The sequence below is a fragment of the Anastrepha obliqua genome, chromosome 4 (genome assembly GCF_027943255.1).
Source record: "Anastrepha obliqua isolate idAnaObli1 chromosome 4, idAnaObli1_1.0, whole genome shotgun sequence".
Classification (NCBI taxonomy): domain Eukaryota; kingdom Metazoa; phylum Arthropoda; class Insecta; order Diptera; family Tephritidae; genus Anastrepha; species Anastrepha obliqua.
Window position 1 is genome coordinate 37,223,112 of NC_072895.1, and position 17,836 is coordinate 37,240,947.

The 17,836-nt window shown below is 38.1% G+C and overlaps 1 protein-coding gene across 1 annotated transcript in view; it reads left to right on the forward strand.

Moving 5' to 3' along the window:
• The first annotated feature begins 1,044 nt into the window (after positions 1–1,044).
• The window catches only part of LOC129246218 (uncharacterized), a 48,859-nt gene continuing 32,067 nt past the window's right edge, over positions 1,045–17,836 (forward strand). The window contains exon 1 of the mRNA XM_054884853.1: positions 1,045–2,340. Within this exon, the coding sequence (XP_054740828.1) occupies positions 1,045–2,340 (1,296 nt within the window). The remainder of the gene's footprint in view (positions 2,341–17,836) is intronic.

Here is a 17,836-nt window from a genome sequence, read left to right on the forward strand (position 1 = left end):
AATAATAAGAAAGGAGATTTTTTGTGCGAGTCGTTCCAGACTTCATTAATACTCATTAATATTTGGGGTAATAAAATTCAACGATTTTCTAAATTTTTTGGTAACAATTAAAGCTTTCGTCCAACTATTTTGAAGAATTTGTAATAACAGATAAATTAAAATCAGCTAATGAACACCCTCAGTATATTAATAACCCTCACCTTTTGTATAGGGTAGAAAACATGTAGCATTTTTGCCCGGTTAGAGTGCAACATTTTGTGAAGGGAACATACAGCCGCATTAGTGTGCTGATAGAAGAGTACGAAAGTTATACAGCCTAGGCAAGGAGCAGAATAAATACAATATTATTATGAGAAAAAATGCGCCGCGTAAGACAGGCAGTTGCTTCACATGCCCTTTAAAACCCACTCATCTAACACCCCTCTTCCTCTGGACCCAACCTGTCGAAAGAGCTATTTAGTTTCCTGGGCCTACCGTTAGATGAGCTAGACGAAGACGACCGGCGATTACACTACAATGCCAGGGCAAAGTTATTGCTACAACAACAACAGCAACATGCAGTTGCTCCATTTAAATTTGTTTGTTTAAATTTTTTAATATTGCTAATCTTTACCCATAGTGTCTTCTCTACCATATCGTTTTTGAGCAAAATTCTTTATTGCCGCTGAATTCTAATGCAGTTTTCTTTTCTCTTCCAGGTCGAAGTTTGCCCACAACTAAACTCTTCGGATTGGCATCAAATATCAAAAATAACGCTCTAGCTTAATTTAATTTGTACAAACACATTGACATATATATATATATATGCGTATATATATATACATTTATATACATAAATCACGTTATATACATAAATATATAGCGCAGTAAAAATATTTGAGAGAAGCGCGAAAATTGAAACTATTTGTCACAAAGTACTGTTACCAAAATAATTTATAAAATATGATGGGGCCATGAGCCCATCATTATCTAAATTAAATTGGAGTCGCAAGCGCGTCTCAAGCGGGCCTGCACCATGCTAGCACCGCCGAACCCGAGGTCAATATGCGGCCAGGACCCGGGCTGGTCGTGATGGCGCTTGCGTTTATTTCGGGGGCTCGGCGTGGCAGCACCAGCACCAGTTCAAAATCATCTTCATCGACCACATCACCATCGTCACCATCGGCTTTTTTCACCACTACTACTTCGGACACCAGCTTCGAACCAACGACACCTTCTCTACTGTTTCCGGAATATCTCGGTGGAGGTGGCGTCCTAACAGCAGATACTAAAACATTGCCAAACCATCCTCAAAAAGAAACGGGAGGGAAAACCTATCGTATAGGCGATTACAATTATATATATAACAGCTTATTTTATTTGCCCCCATTTGTACCGCCGAGACATAAAATAATCCAAGACGATCTACACCTACGGTTGGAAACACTTTCCGGTTTAAAATCGAATTCACGTGCCACCAGGCAAACGAGAATAATACACAACAAAAACGCTGGCGAAAGAAATCAAAACGCGGAAAGCGACGGCGGCGAAGGTGTCACCGCTGACATCAGTGTTGGCGATAGCGTGAACAAAGAAGGAAGCACTGTTGGGTCCGAAAGCGGTAGTGGGTATGAACTTGAGGACGGCATAATTAGTGTGGAGGACAAGAACAGTGAAGGCATCACAGCTGCTGGTACTAGTGTCAGTGGGGATTCCGAAGCACTTCCTGTACAATTCCCTTCCAATTCAGCAGACGCATCGCGATCCTTCGATGAGGACGATATATTAGCCTTGGTTGCCGAGGACGATCTTCTGTCAGAAGAGTCGTTTGATCGACTAACGAAATTTACCGATGACAAAATTGGTTATGTTATTGTGGATGATTACGATGCGGCAAGCGAAGACTCCACGAGTGGTGTGAGTGAGAGCTCGTTAGCTAGTGCTGTTGAAAACCAACAACAAGACCCGCAGGACGATAATTATACTGCCAACGAAAGAAATATTGGCAATGAGAATGGTAGCGGCGAAACTGCTGAATTCCAAAATGAGCAAAAATATACAAATAGAAAAGATAAAGACAAAGTTGTTGTAAAGGGAAACAATAACCAAAACATAAAAGAAAAAGTGTTTGCGAAAAGTATAGAAAACAGCCATGATAGTTTAACGGCAGTTGCCGACATTTCGTTTGTAGCTGCGATTAGTGAGAATGGTTTGAGCCACACTTTTGCGACGGACAGTGACAACAGTGTTCGAAATACCAAATGGTTGATATTCGAAAGCGAGTCACCGTTGACTCGACTCAATCCCTGGATATCAGCCTGTGATCTAGCACAACCTGGTGGTACAGCGCCAGATTTACAGGTAAGTTCTTCTTTTATTTGAGTAAAATATACGTAACGATTGCCACTTACATACATATGTAGATGTAGTTTCAATTTTCATACTAACGTGAAATGCTCAAGAGATATGAAAATTTTACTTTTTTCTGAACTCAAAGGTAGTCAAGCAGGCTCGTAGTGAAATATCAATACGATGAAATACTCTCAGCGTAATCACTCGGTGGCCCTAAGGCTCATTGTGATACCTGCAGTTAATTTCCACCTCCTAAATAAGTCGGCTGCCGTAGCCGAATGGGTTGTTGCGTGACTACCATTCGTAATTCACAGAGAGAACGTAGGTTCGAATCTCGGTGAAAACACCAAAATTAAGTAAAACATTTTTCTAATAGCGGTCGCCCCTCGGCAGGCAATGGCAAACCTCCGAGTGTATTTCTGCCATGAAAAAGCTCCACATAAAAGTATCTGCCGTTCAGAGTCGGCTTGAAACTGTAGGTCCCTCCATTTGTGGAACAACATCAAGACGCACACCAGGAGGAGTAGCTCGGCCAAACACCCAAAAAGGGTGTACGAGCCAATTATATATATATAAAAATGTAGCTTAAGCCTCTTAGATATTTTTTAGAAGGTTACTTGCCCCTCCAGTAAGACATTTTGCAAATTTGCCAGGTCTTCAAAGAAATAATCGCCAAGATATTTAGCACGGCTTCTTTGAAATGCAGGACATTCACAGAGGAGATGTTGTAGCGACTCGATTTCTTCTTCAGAACTTCTGCAGAGGTCATTGAAAGGTACATCCATTCTATTGGCTAGGATGTAAATAGTGCAGTGAACCGTGAGGCATTACAAACTTTCTTCATCCTTTCTTCGGTGTTCCTTTTCCAAGAAAGCTTTCTATCCAGAATTACGCCAAGGTACTTGTCTTGGTTAGTGGCAGGCTAATCACCAACCCTGTCAGAAAAAAAAAAAAAAAACAGACTAACGAAACCAACGCAAGCCAGAGTCTTGTCGAGGCCCTATGCTCCCGAGAGGAGTGAACAAGGAAATAAAATAAAACTTGTATTGGTTCAATAGGGTTAGCGTTACTCCATCTATAGACGGTAACTGCAAACTTGGTATTTAAATCTTCTAGTGAACAGAACTATTTTGGTCTTGGCAGGGTTAACCCTTAGACCGTTTGAGGTCGTCCATTTAGGGAGTTCCCCTGACGCGGATTGCATGAGCCCGCTGATAGTCGAGGGAAATTTTCCTGTCATCAGGTCATCGGTCTTGCATATTTTCTTCATGTTACGAATGCTCGAAATTTTTTAAACGGAAAAAAAAATTGTCAAAAATCCACATGAAATTTCAGCCTTTGAAACTTCCGCTTTTTATATCAGAACTCAATGCATATACTCGTACGCAAAATTTCTGAACAATCTGATTAAAATGTGAAAAAATTTCAAAACCAATAATTTCAATAACAATAATTCTCTCTTATTCAAAGCAGTGTACAGTGTATATTTAATAATTAGAAAGCTAATTATTCCATCTCCTTCATCTCCTAAAGCGAGAAACCCTTTTTCGTAGTAATTACCGGCGTCACCTTGGTCCAAAATGCGGTACTCGTTATGATTAAAACTCCTAACTCATCTTTTTCATCTCAACTCATCATCCTAAAAATTATTTCCAGAGCTAACACCTATCATATATTCAGATGTCTGACGTCTGATGACGTAGTCCGTAAGATTAAAGTCTACGTAGAGCTTATAAACCAAAGGTTCTGACCCCGAGCTAATGAGGGCGCACTAGACACGGCTAGTGTACTGGGGCGACAGCTCTTGGTTGGGGAAAACCCAAGCCATTCTCGCACGTAGAACCGGCTGCCATAAGAATGTATAAAATGACAAGATCCAGGACCAGACACGACTGCAACTACTGAATTGGACAAAATACAGACAGACATAAAACGAAATTTTCTTACCATCTACTAAAACTGCCAATTCCGTAATGCCGTAAACAGAGTCCACCCACCACCCATTGCAGACAAAAAGCTTCAGCTGCCTCGTGAGTCCCGCGTAACTTTGGCTTAATTGAGTTCTGAATAGTGTAGCGGGTTAAACTCCTACTCATCCAGAATCGACCCCGACATACCCAATATGTGTACAACACACCGCCCATTCCCATGGCAGCCGGTTCTACGCTATCGGAATGATTCGGGTTATTCCCGACTAAGGGCTGCCGCCCCAGTAAATTAGCCCTGTCAAGTGTACTTCACGTCACCCTAACCACCTATTCCCGTTCCACCGACAGTCGGTTCTATGTTGCCGAACGACCCGGATTTACTATATATCCGGCCAAGGACTGCCACTCCAGCAGCACTCCCCGTACGTGCATGGGGAATGTTTTTGCTGCTATAACAACAATAACAACCACCTATTCACATGACCTATTAAACCCACTCACCTAACACTCCTCTCCCTCTGGACTCAACCTGTCGAAAGAGCATGTTTCCTGGGCGTACCGTTAGATGAGATGGACGATAACACTCGGTGACTACAACGCACTTGCAGGGATTGATGCACTGCTATAACTACAAAAACAACAACCCCGAGCTAATTTAGTAACCATTGTAGTTTCTGTTTTTTATTTGAAGATTCACCAGTGTCCAAATCTCTGTCATCAGTGATTTCCACATTACTTCCCTCTACATTATGCCGATACCGATTACTCAGGCTTGCAAGTGGCATTTAAAGATGCAAACTGACGCGTTCTCACGCTACCGGAAGGACCCGGATTTATATCCGGCCAAGAACTGTCATCCCAGCAGCACTCCCCAATCACTGTGTAATCAATTTACCTTTCACGGCCAAACTGACACCAATTGGAAACTTCAAGCTTTCCCATACTTAGTGTTCCACTTGTCAATAAGTCCCTGTGCTGTTAGGGCATGATACCGACGCATGTACCGAAAATTAACATTTCCTAGGACATTGGAGGTCCTATGCCTCACCGGGGATGACATGAATGCAGAAGAAGAAGAAGAGGGCATTACCAGTTGCTAGCATTGAAAAAAGCAGAAGACGAAATAATTCAGCTTAAAAGCAAACTGATTTTAAGATAGTTCAGAACTAACAGGTTGGGCTGCATACATTTATATACAAGTATTACACAATATTATTCATAATACTCGTATATGTACATATGTATGTATATGTTTATAAGATACACACAAACATATGCCACCATTTTTATTTTAGGGGTTTCTCTTGAGTTAAACACACAATTAAATAATTTTGCTCTATGACATTTGACCTTGCTTGTGGATGAAAAGAAAGAAGGACTAGCGAGAGCATTTGGAAAATTAAGTCGATCACAATGAAATCCAATGGGAAGGCAGGCAAACAAAGTTGCACAATCACTGCTCGACTTTTCACGATTTTTATCCTTGTGAGCGCGCATACAGACATATCCGCGTGCAGCGTACACAGTCGGATGGCCCAAGTCAATACAAGTACATATCACGACTTTAAATTTTGCAAAACAAGTGCATATAAACAGTATGTAAATAGATGCATATGTATGTGTGTATGAATAGTTTTACAGCTGTAACTCGACTATTGCACCAGCGAATGGCGTTTATTGTAGAGATGACAATGCAGCAGCGAGTGCCTGCTGAGAGTTCATGGCATATAAAAATTAAATTATTTTTTAATTTCAATTAATTTTTTTTAATATAATTGATTCTATAACAAATTCCACGATAGTCTAAATTTCAAACTTTGTACAAGATTTATAAAAATTCCACAGATTTTCAACAAAATTTCAAAAATTCTGATTACAATATTGAAAAATATATGGATACGCAGTTTTGTAGCCCATAAATTTGAGGGCAAATAAATGTTTGAAGTGGATCAAAACTTTCTTTGATTTTTGATCATTTTTTCTGCTGAATTTATCGTAACAGTTTATGTCTCATAGTGTAGCAATGAAAGTTTTTACAAAAAACCTCATCTACTATATACCCTATGATCCGAAAGTACCGGGAATGCTTAAATACAACAAACCAGAATTAAATTTGAAGGCAAATTTATTTAATCGCCTTCAAAATATGACCCGTCTGAAACAACACACATGTGCCAACGTTTAACCCAGTCCTCCATGCACCCCTGGTAGGCCGACGAAGGGATGGGCTTCAGCTCCTTGGTCGCATTCTCTTTGATCTCCTCTATCGAGTGAAATGTCCTACCACGAAGTGGTAACTTCAACTTGGGAAACAAAAAGAAGTTGCACGAGGCCATATCAGGTGGATACTGTGCTTGCACGATGGTGTTTACTGGTGTTTGATCAAATAATTCCGCACAATTTGGGCTCGGTGCGATGGCGCGTTATCATCATGCAAAATCCAAGAATTATTTGCCCACATTTCTGGTCGTTTGCAACGTACAGCATCTCTCAAACGCTTCAAAACGGATAAATAGTGTGCCTACAGTCCTACCAACATAAGAAAAAAATATGGACCGATTCCCACGTGCGCGGTTCGTTTAAATTAAACATTCCTGGAACTTTTTGGTATAGGTACAGTGGTCTTTTTTATTGTATGGCTCTAAATTTGAATTATTCTTAAATAATATTTGAAAAAATCATTTTATTTTTATTTGTGGATATGCGTTTGACATATCGCACCCTAAATACAAAAGGGTCACAACTCAAAATTTTCCACACTCGAGCTTGACTTGTTTACAGTAGCACAGAAAACAAACTATGTGACATATCACGCTGAAATTTGCCATGTAAGCTTATAACAATCCTACCAAAAAACAAAAAATCAATTTTTGCCATATGTCATCCGCGGACCGTTTTATTGATAACGTCTCGTTCATATTTGAGCAGAAGGGACATTTTGAGTTGTGACCCTTTTGCATTTAGGGTGCGATGTGTATTTATTTCAATTAAATATATTGGCAATGGGTAAAATGTTTAATAGCCATGAACAAAATAGGAGAAGAAACACACAAAAAAGGCAACAATTCATACAACATTAATATTCGGTTTTTCAATGCGGTAAAAAAATAATTATACAAAAAGCTTAAAAAAAACAAAATTAGTATTTAGTACTAAATCTATTGTTTCTAATAACATCGCATAAACGTGTTGGCATATTTTTAATTATTTTTTGCGTATAATTTGGTCCGATGTTCGTACATTCTTCCTGTACTCTTTCTTTTAATTCCCTGGGAGAAGAAACTGGTCTCAGTCACACACGGAGCTCCAACTCGCCCCACAAGTTTTCCACAGGGTTTAAATAGGGTAATTGGTGAGGTGTAGCAATAACTAAAGAGGAGCCATTCTCGTGCAATATGGGCTTTATGCTTAGGGTCGATATCTTGGAACAGTTTAAAACTAAGTATAAGGCCCATTTTCACTGCTGACTGTTTCAAAATCTTCCTTAGTATAGTTAGTTTAGTGCTTAAGTGCTTTATTTTAAAAAGATGATTATAAAGGGTTTTTCAGTAAGAGCGCTTCAACTTTTGAACTTTTTTGAATAAAACACAAACGGTTTGACTTTTTTAACTAATTTTTTTTTTATTATCGAGTTTGAACATATACATTTAAGTATGAAATTCGATTTCTTTTGCATGACCACCGCGTGCACGTTTTACGAAGTCCAATCGTTGAACCCAATTTTCGACCACTCTTTTGCATAAATCGGCCGAAATTCCAGCAATTTCGCGTTCAATATTGGCTCTGAGCTCACAAATCGTCGCCGGCTTGTTACTGTAGACCAATGACTTCACATAACCCCAAAACGGAACGGCTTGTTAAATGGACCGTAAAATGGACGTAATGCTCTTAAAGTAGCAGCTACAGAACGATTATTTGCATAAAAAATTTGCACGATTTGCAATCGTTGCTCAAGTGTGTAGCGTTCCATGATGAAATGTATACTAATGAAGTTTACAAATGACCAGCGAAAAATAAAAAATATTGCGTCGTTCGCCCTCCCTATCGGAAAAAAGTTGAAGCGCACCTATTGAAAACCCCTATGCATGTATAAGTTCAGAGACTCACAGCTTATTTGATGCAGGTAATACTTTTTTAGAAAAAAGAAAATGACTCGATGTTTATTATAGTTTTCTCACCAAAATGCGCTCACAGCTTAAATGATGCAGTGTATTTTATATTTTCTCTGAGAATGCAATAACGGTGAAATGTATTTTTTTCTCTTTAGCTTAGCGTCTTAAGTCATCCTCAACAAATTTTTGTAAAGAAAAGTTGAAAAAATTTAATTTTTTTTTATGGGAAAACAGACCTCACTTGAAAAAAGGGAAGACGTTATTCGTCATTATAAAGAGGGCAAATGGCAACGAAAAATTGCAGAAATTGTTGCTATTAGTTCTTCAACTGCCCAGGCTATTATAGAAAGGTTTCACCACGAAAACAGGATAGAAGATAAGGGCAGATCTGCGCCAAATAAAATGTTTACCGATGCAGATAAGAGGTGGATTGTTCGCAAAGCTAAAGAAAACCCCGATTTAAGCATGCATGATGCGATTTGCAAAAGAAACCTAATGAAAGTGATCCATTTTTAAAACGACTGATAACTGGCGCTGAAAAATGTGTTCTTTACTACAATATCAAGCGAAAAGGATCGTTGAACAGAATAGGTGAACCAACTCAAACCACATCAAAAGCTGATATTCATCAAAAGAAGGTTTTGTTATCAGTTTGGTGGGATTACAAATGAATTGTCTACTTTGAACTCTTACCACCCAACCGAACAATCAATTCTGATGCCTACATTGAACAACTAACGAAATTAAACAATGCAGTTGAAGAAAAGCGGCCATCATAACAATGCAAGGCCACACACATCTTTGGCCACTTAGTAAACATGATTGGAGCTTAGTTGGGATGTTTTCCCACATCCACCATGTAGTCCAGACCTTGCACCATCTGTTTACTTTTTGTTTCGATCTTTAGAAAACTCCTTGAATGGTAAACATTTCAATAATGATGATGAAGCCAAATCGAATCTGATTCAGTTTTTTGCTAATAAAAACCAGAAGTTTTATGAACGTGGGATTATGATGCTGCCTGAAAGATGACAAAATGGGCAATACACTACAGAATAAAGTTATTTAGTTCCATGGAAAAATTGTCTTTGATTTTCTAAAAAAATCCGCAATTATTTAGCTGCCAACCCAATAAATAAATAAGAAATGTTTTGAACTATAAATTTATATTTTGTTTTGAAGCAATAAAAAAATATTTGTAAGGTGAATGCAGACTTTATTGGCTACGTGTACATTCATTTATCAGTGCTACCAATTGCAAAACGACATGCCACAGTTTTTTTATGTTTCATTTTAAATTACCATCCGTTAAATTAAAACAGAAGTAATTATTTTTAAAGTATTAGTAGTGCTGGGATTCTTTGTTCTCTAACCAAATTTGCTCCAGATTAAATTCAATTTACGTTACATTTTATTATTACAGTAGGTTCTGTTTTTATGCGGCTTTTTTTATGCGGTTTTGAAATAGTGCGGTTTTTTTTTAAATTACAAAATGCATGTCGACCTATCGGGAATTGTACATATAAACAAGATTCTAAACCAGCTAAGCAAAAACTCATCACAGATTACATCAGAAATGCTAACCCTACAAGTATGGAACCGCCTGCATAACTATCTAGATCAGACGTGTACATTTCCTAAAGTGACGAAAGTGATTTTACGCCAAATCCTAAACGAACGCGCAACATGTGGGTATTGTCTGATTCTATTTCTGAATTAAATTTATTTTTCGATTCTGACGTTTCTTAAATAAAGATATAATTTTCAAAAATACAATATTTTGTTTAAGCGATTTTATTTAATTATTTCATATTCATGCGGTCTATGGAACGTATCTATAGTTATAATATGGGACTAGTGCCCTTTTTTATGCGATTTTATTACATTATTTCAGATTTATGCGGTTTTAGCATTTGAAACGTATCTATAGTTTTACTATAGAACTAGTAGCTTTTTTTATGCTGTCTTTTTTTATGCTGTTTCTTGCGGAACGTATCTACCGCATAAAAACAAAACCTACTGTACTTATTTTTATTTTTTGTTATTATAGTTTACTTTTTTCTGCTTGTGCTACCAAAGTAATGACGAAAAGCATAACGAACAGAGTGGATCATAAAATGAACCTGATCTCTGCCAGCATCAAATCGTTGTTGTTGCATTTGTGTGCAAAATTGAATCCGGATCAAGATCATTGGCCATATCGGAGCATAGCGAATACTATTTCAAAATGAATAAAAACTAAAAGTACCATAAAATTATAGGAAAATACATTTTAATTCGTATTTGTGTATTACATAAACATATTTTGTAATTTGTTGTAAGTTAAAATGTACAGACATATGTATGTACATATATCCGGGTGCAATGCTCTCCTATAAGCGATCGCCTTCCGGCAAACACTTCAAAACTGTGAGAACACTTTGTCACAAAAGAGCTCCTCATAAAATCATTTGCCCTGCGGTGGTGCTGTAGAGTCCTCCATTTACATGCCGAAACGAACTAACACCTGTCAAATATCTACATATTTGGATGGAAAAGTACAATACCTGCAATATCTACAACTATGAACAAAGCCATAAAACAAACAAATTGACCTAAAAACAGTTATCCTATACATTTATCAGTACGTTATGACAGTTTTCGGAAGTGTTACTCATGCAATCTACATACATACTTACACATTTGTTTGTATGTATGTGTGCACGTATACGAATGTACATGCGTGTTTGTTGTTTGTGCATACAGGTCTGCATTAGGCGGGGTCGATTTTCAATTCGGAAGTGTCCAACAAACCTGCAAATCATAGGTGAAATTAATTATCATACAGATTTTTCATGTGTCAAAGTAAAATTTTTTTGAATTTTTTGTATTCCCTATTTTCTATGTGTTCTCTGTAGACTTCAAAACTCCGAAATCGATTGATCAGTAGGATATCTTGGCTTTGATTTGAAATTATATTCATACCCCTTTGTATGGACTTCATGAAGCTGATTCAAATGATCGCCATAGCTTCGTTGCCAGTATTTCAAACAGTCGCTGCAATATGTGCAACATTATTCCGACAATAGCCTCCCATATCGGCCCAAGTTGTTGGCTTGAAATAAAGCCGGAGGGAATAGTCGGGCGGTGTTGAATCGTATTATAGCGGAGACCGATTGATGAAAACTCGCCATGAAGATTACCTAGTCTTCAAATTTCTCTTTCATAAGTCGCTTGTTGACACTTGTAGGGTCATATTGTCACCACTACAGCTCGGATATATCGATATTGTCGAGCTCTGACTACAGAAACTCAGTTCATACCGACGACAATTGAAAGTTCGAAAGAAATAAGGTCCGCTGATACTGTATGACCGGAACCGCAACATTCCCATGACAGCCGGTTCTACGTTGCCGGAATTAATCGGGTTTTCCCCGATCAAGGGCTGCCGCCCCTGTAAACTAGCCCTGTCTAGTGTACCGTATCCCACCTGAACTGCAACAAGAAGTTACATCCTTGTGGATGTGTGGACGAATTTTGTGGGTTGTGTTTGCTCCAATAGCAGTAAACATTCTTTGTTTACATAAACAATGAGTCAAAAATGAGCTTCGTCCGAGAAGATGATTTATTGGCCAAAATTCGGATTTGCGTATTTAAAAGTGAGCCAGAATTTCGATAATATTGTTTACTAATTTCCAATGGCAAGCGGGAAACGATGTGTAGTGAAATGATAAACCTTTTTTAATTTGTATTTTGGCAGCTAAATGTCATTGGTAACTTCAACAGCTGCTGAAACAAGACAGTTGGAAAAGCGACCATTCCTATATGATCACCTTATATTACGGTGAAAAGAAATATTTTAGTACAGCATTCGAAAAGCATTACTTCGTATTATTTAAGCCAGACGACTACAACAACAACAACAACCGGAGAAAAATATGGCGAAAAGAATTCAGAAGGTGTGGCCAAAATCAGGCCGTTAACCGGCTCTGAGCGAATTGGAAAGAATTATTACAAAAAACTTAAGATTATGTCGATGATATACGAAAAGAATCAACACAGTTGTTGTTGTTGTATCATTTTACTAAACCCAGTCAGCGTGGTGTAGTCACCGATTGTCTTCATTTAACTCGTCTTACGGTAGATCCAGAAAACGTACTGTTTCGACAGGTTGAATCCACAGGGAGGAGAGATGTTAGGTGAGTAGGTTTGATGAGGTTATGTGAAAAAGAGGTTAGTGTCGTGCGGTGTGCCTGCAAATATTGGACATATATCGAGTATATCGGGGTCAATTCTAGATAAGTAGGAGTTTAACCTGCTACAGTATCCAGAACGTAATTGGACCAAACTGAAGCTCTTCGTCTGCTGTGAGTGTTGGTTGGACTCCGATAACGGCATTCAGGGGGCGGGATTTAGGTCTCCCGTCTCCCGATGAATGTCGTTCAATGTCTATCTATCATATAATACTGTCTGGACCTACAGTTAGTTTTGTCTTAGATCTCGTCAGTGTAGTTGAAGAGATACCTCCAACGTGCCTAGTAGGGCTCAGTCTCTAGCAAATGTATTAAGGGGGGCTACCGGAGGTAGAAGAAATTGCTTGCTGAGCAGTTTGTTGTGCTCCTTAACTGGAATGCTTCATGCCTCATTGTGGAGGCATCAGTCTTCGCTCATGTTGCTTCGTTGCCTACTGAACAACAACTGATTGGAAAAGTGTGTGAATATGAAGTGAAAGGAGCGGACAGAATTCGGCTGTCGAGTATCCGAAGAAAAAGGAGGGATGTTCCTGCATCTAATTCCCATCACACTGACAGATCTGCTGTTTGATTTCAAGCGGTAGCAGTTTCTTTATTGGCTGGCATTTGCGTTGACAATAAACCCAGCTCGAAGCCAGTATCTTTAAGTGTGCGGATTAAAGTTAGAAAATCAGTAGTTTTCATCACTTGCCCAAGAGTTGGAAAATCTACAGATTTACTTATAATCGTTCACGCTCCAGATGACCAAACAAAAAATATCGCATATCAGGGAACATTACAACAGGGTTCCGCATTTAAGTTTTTATAAAACCAGTATAAAAAAACACATCCTTCAATTATGGGGGCGCACCGGGTTAACCCTTTGTTGGACAGCAGACTTTTCTGGCGTGGGATTTTTTAAAGTTTTTAAAAGAAATTTTTACACGTAGTTCATAAATCTTCTTATGTCGCAGATTGCTTTATGAACACCTTTTAAACTCCGTTAAACCGGAAGAAGTGTTCATAGTTTGCGGCATCTAAAAATGAAATAAAAGTCAAAACCAGTCGTTTATAAGCAAAACTTTTTCTCGCGTGCAACCCCTCCTAGTGCACGCACATTTGCTTCTTTATTTATTTAGGTGCATATGGCTATGGCCTTACTGATATAAATATGCGATACCTTTCTGGACGTCTGCCTATGTTTGCAGATGTACATTTGTCGGTATGTGGACATACACGCACGTGCGATACATATTTGCCTAATAATATGAGAACATAAATTTGGTATTTTTTTAACTCTAATCAGCAAGGAAAACATTTGCAACCAAATCATTAGCACAAAATGGTTTTAATGCTGTCGTCAACGCAATGATTGTTTGTAGTGCCCAAAGGTGGCAGCCAAATGTAGTCACAGGCAGAGAGGCAGCTCTGGTAGTGGTAGAACTTTATTAAAAGAATATCGATACTTAGCGATTCTTTCGCGTACTAAGGTGTTTTTTTCAAGAGCTTGAGAACTTAAAATGACAAAATAATAATGCAAAAGAGAAATTTTGTTAGAATGAATTTTTTTTATTACAATCTGGTAGATAATTTCATACCGCTTATTTTCATAATTCGATATGCGCCATACATCCGATACCCGGCGTTGCATGGCCCATTCGATCACTGCAATTTTTGAATGCTTTTTCCAATAAATCTGAATAATAATTCTGAATGAGATAAATCAGTAAAAATGTGATGCAAGCGTTGGTCATTTGGCTTCAAGTCTTGCAGAGCTGTATTTCCTAGCTACGTAAGCCAATATCCCTGTGTAAAATTTTCCACATAGTCAAAGAACAAAGGCCCACAAGTACGACAACGAACCGACATTTCGACGTCTTCTTCAACTCTTCTCTCTATAAACTTCGCAAACAGCTTTATTTTTTTTTTTCAAAGTAAATTTCCACAACTCGGAAGAGTTATTCCGGCGTTAAACTATTCATAATGACTAGCGAAACCTTACTGAACACAATTGCCATTGTCAGCTGCCATAGTTATCCATATCGATAGTTCTCATGTAGCTTAAAAAGCCCCGATATTTTTTCTATTACTTGTATATGTCTATGCGAATACGAGGTGTGTTCAAAAAGTATCGCGAATTTTGTGTTTTTTTTTCAAAAATTATTTATTTATTCATTAATATCTATTTTTCCCCCTTCAAAGAAATCCCCATGTGATATTAAGCACTTGTGCCAACGTTTTTTCCAATCTTCGAAGCACTTCAAAAAATCTCGTCAATCGTAGCATAGCGTCATCCTGTCATGGGCCTCTTCAGTTTCAGGAACAAAAAAAGTCAAAAGGGGCTAGATCTGGGCAATACGGTTGCTGTGGCATCATTAGAGTGTTGTTTTTGGGCAAAAAGTCTCGCACAAGCAACGATGTGTGAGCAGTGGCGTTATCGTAATGCAAGAGCCAATTTTTGTTCTTCCACAAATCCGGGCGTTTCTGGGGGATTTATTCGCTCAAATTGCGCATAACTTGCAGGTAATATTCCTTATTGGCTGTTTTACCTTGTGGCAAGAACTCATAATACACAATGCCCCTGCAATCAAAAAAAACGGTAAGCAAAACATTTACATTCGGCCGAACTTGGCTCGCTTTTTTCGGTCTTGGTTCTGGAGCAAATTTTGGTCGTCGCGGACAGGTTGCAACATCTCGCTAGCAATGTTCATGCGATGCTGCTTTTGGTCGAAATTAAGTTTTGGTACGAATTTTGCGGCGACCTGTCTCATGCCCAAATCATTGAAAAAATCGAATGGCTTGAGCCAATCGATATGTCTGGGTCCTCAGCAACTTCTCTAACGGTGATTCGACGATTGACCACAACCATTTTCTTCACTTTATACATTTTTTCGTCTGTTATTGAAGTGCTCGAGCGTCCGGCACCCTTTTCGTCGTTCACATCTTCTCGGCCTTCTGAGAACATTTTGTACCACCGATAAACGTTGATTTGGTCCAAAGTAGCTTCTCCGTATGACACAGTCAACATTCGGAATGCACCCACGCACTTAATTTCGTTTTTCACACAAAATTTGGCACAGGTTCTTTGATCCATCTTTTTGAATAGGTGAAAATCGAAGATGAGCCGAAACACATGCAGGCAAAGCAGCTGTCAACAATTAACTGAACATTCAAAATGGCCGAACTCGTCGACATGAGTGAGAGACATGAGTACCAACAAAGATATTGAAATTCGAATATACGTAACCTGCGAAAATTCAAAGTTCGCGATACACACCTCGTATATATAGGATTTTACGAATAACTTTTTATATTGTTCCTACTAATTCTTAATTGTTCCGAACCCATCTATCCAGAACCCATACCAATTTTATATGTTATAGAGCGATTCCATGCCAAGTGATCTAAAATGCTTGGGAAATTAAGTTTTTTGTAAATGCGAAATATCTTAGGCTATTTTTAACATATATATATGTTTTAAGCTCTCAAAATTAAATTTTGTAAAAACAAATTTGTTACAAAAAAATTGTTTACTCAAAATTTTTAGGAATTTTTTTTTGTTGATTTTTTTAAAAATGCACCAACCTAGATTTGTTTCTTATTTTTGTCATTAAGAGCTAAGACTATGCTCAGATATCCCTGAACGGTTCGTAGTATGATTTCCATAACTCTTTTTAGACAGGTGAAATGGTTGAAGTACCAGTCTGGCACTCCCAAAGTAGCATTAAAGCGCCGTTTTGATACCATTTTGAGACTTCAAACGGGCAGTTAACCTCAGCCAACTAGAGCTGTTGAGGTAATGGAGAAAATTTATGGGATTTAGGTTGACGCACTGCCCCAGGCTGTCCAAGAAAGGAGCACGCAATGACCTTAATCGTCTAACTGGCAAATCAGGACATTAATAGAGAAAGTGTTCAACAGTATCCTTCTTTGAAAGGTCCCCACAGCTTCTGCAATGGGGGTTAAATGGTAAATCTAGATTTTCCACGTGTGAGCCGAGCGTCCAAGGACCGGTAAACACAGTTTGGAAATTGAATGGCATGACTTTCTGCGTCCTGCATCTATTGTACTGGAGCCACAGGTTTTCGAAATAGCTCTTGAAGAAATGGAGTTACATCTTTTCTGCGCTTTCCTGAGAAATAATATGTGCAGTTCCCCTTTAACAACTGTCAGGGGGATGCCGATGACCGGGTAGGAGGTCTCTGAGAACAATTCAGTCCCCTTCCTGACTTGTTTTTTTTAGTTATATTCAAATTCGTACAGCATTAGTGAAAAATGCTCTGTATCTGCTTACTAAAGTACGCTGCGATATTTTGATCGATTTATAAACGGACGTAGTACTCGTTATTCGTTTCGCTAAAGCATGATTTTCGCAGATTTTCCATCTTTGTAAAGTAAAATATTTTTCAAAATTTCAACAAAACCTTCAATTTTTTAACCAGAATTTTTAATTTAAATTTCTGGCTTTTTGTAGCAGTTTTATAGCCCCTTGGATTTTAGTGAAACAAAATGCAAGTTTCAAGTGACTATAAACCTCCGTTAATATTTATCAATTTTTCTTTATTTCTAGGCTTTTCTTTTTATACAAAAAAAGTAGTATAATTACAACAACAAGACGTACGCCACAAATAGAAAACAGAGCTCTGCCAAACACCCAAAAAAGGGTGCAGGCGCTTATTATTATTATAATTTAAATACTTTTCCTTTGAAGTTAAAAGTTGGTGTGTACATTTTTGAGGAAACTTTTATGAAAAATACGAAAAAGCTTACCTTGATAAAAAAGTTCCCGGAATTTATTCAGAAAATTCAAAATAAAGCTTTATTCCTAAAAAGTGATATTATCGCCTTCAAAGTACTACCCATCAACTGCAATGCAATTATGCCAGCGTATGATGCAGCTCTCGAAACACTTCTGGAACTCTATTTTCGGTACAGCCATCCATAACTTCCTTTCGGCTTTAAAAACGTGTTTAAACGGGGAAGGCGGTAGTTGCTTTTTAACTCAATCAAACAGAAAAAAATCGCAGGGAACCATATCAGCTGAATTCCGATGGCATTCATTTCGTTTTTGATCAAAAATTCATGAATATTGATGGATCTGATCGACAGTGCGTTATCAAATAGTGCAAAATCCATGAGTTGTTTTCCAACAAATCCTTTCTTTTTTTGACGAAATTGCTTGACGTAAACATCTCATAATCCCCAAATAATAGTCCTTATTAACTGTGTGATCTTCTGGCGAAAAATGGTAGTG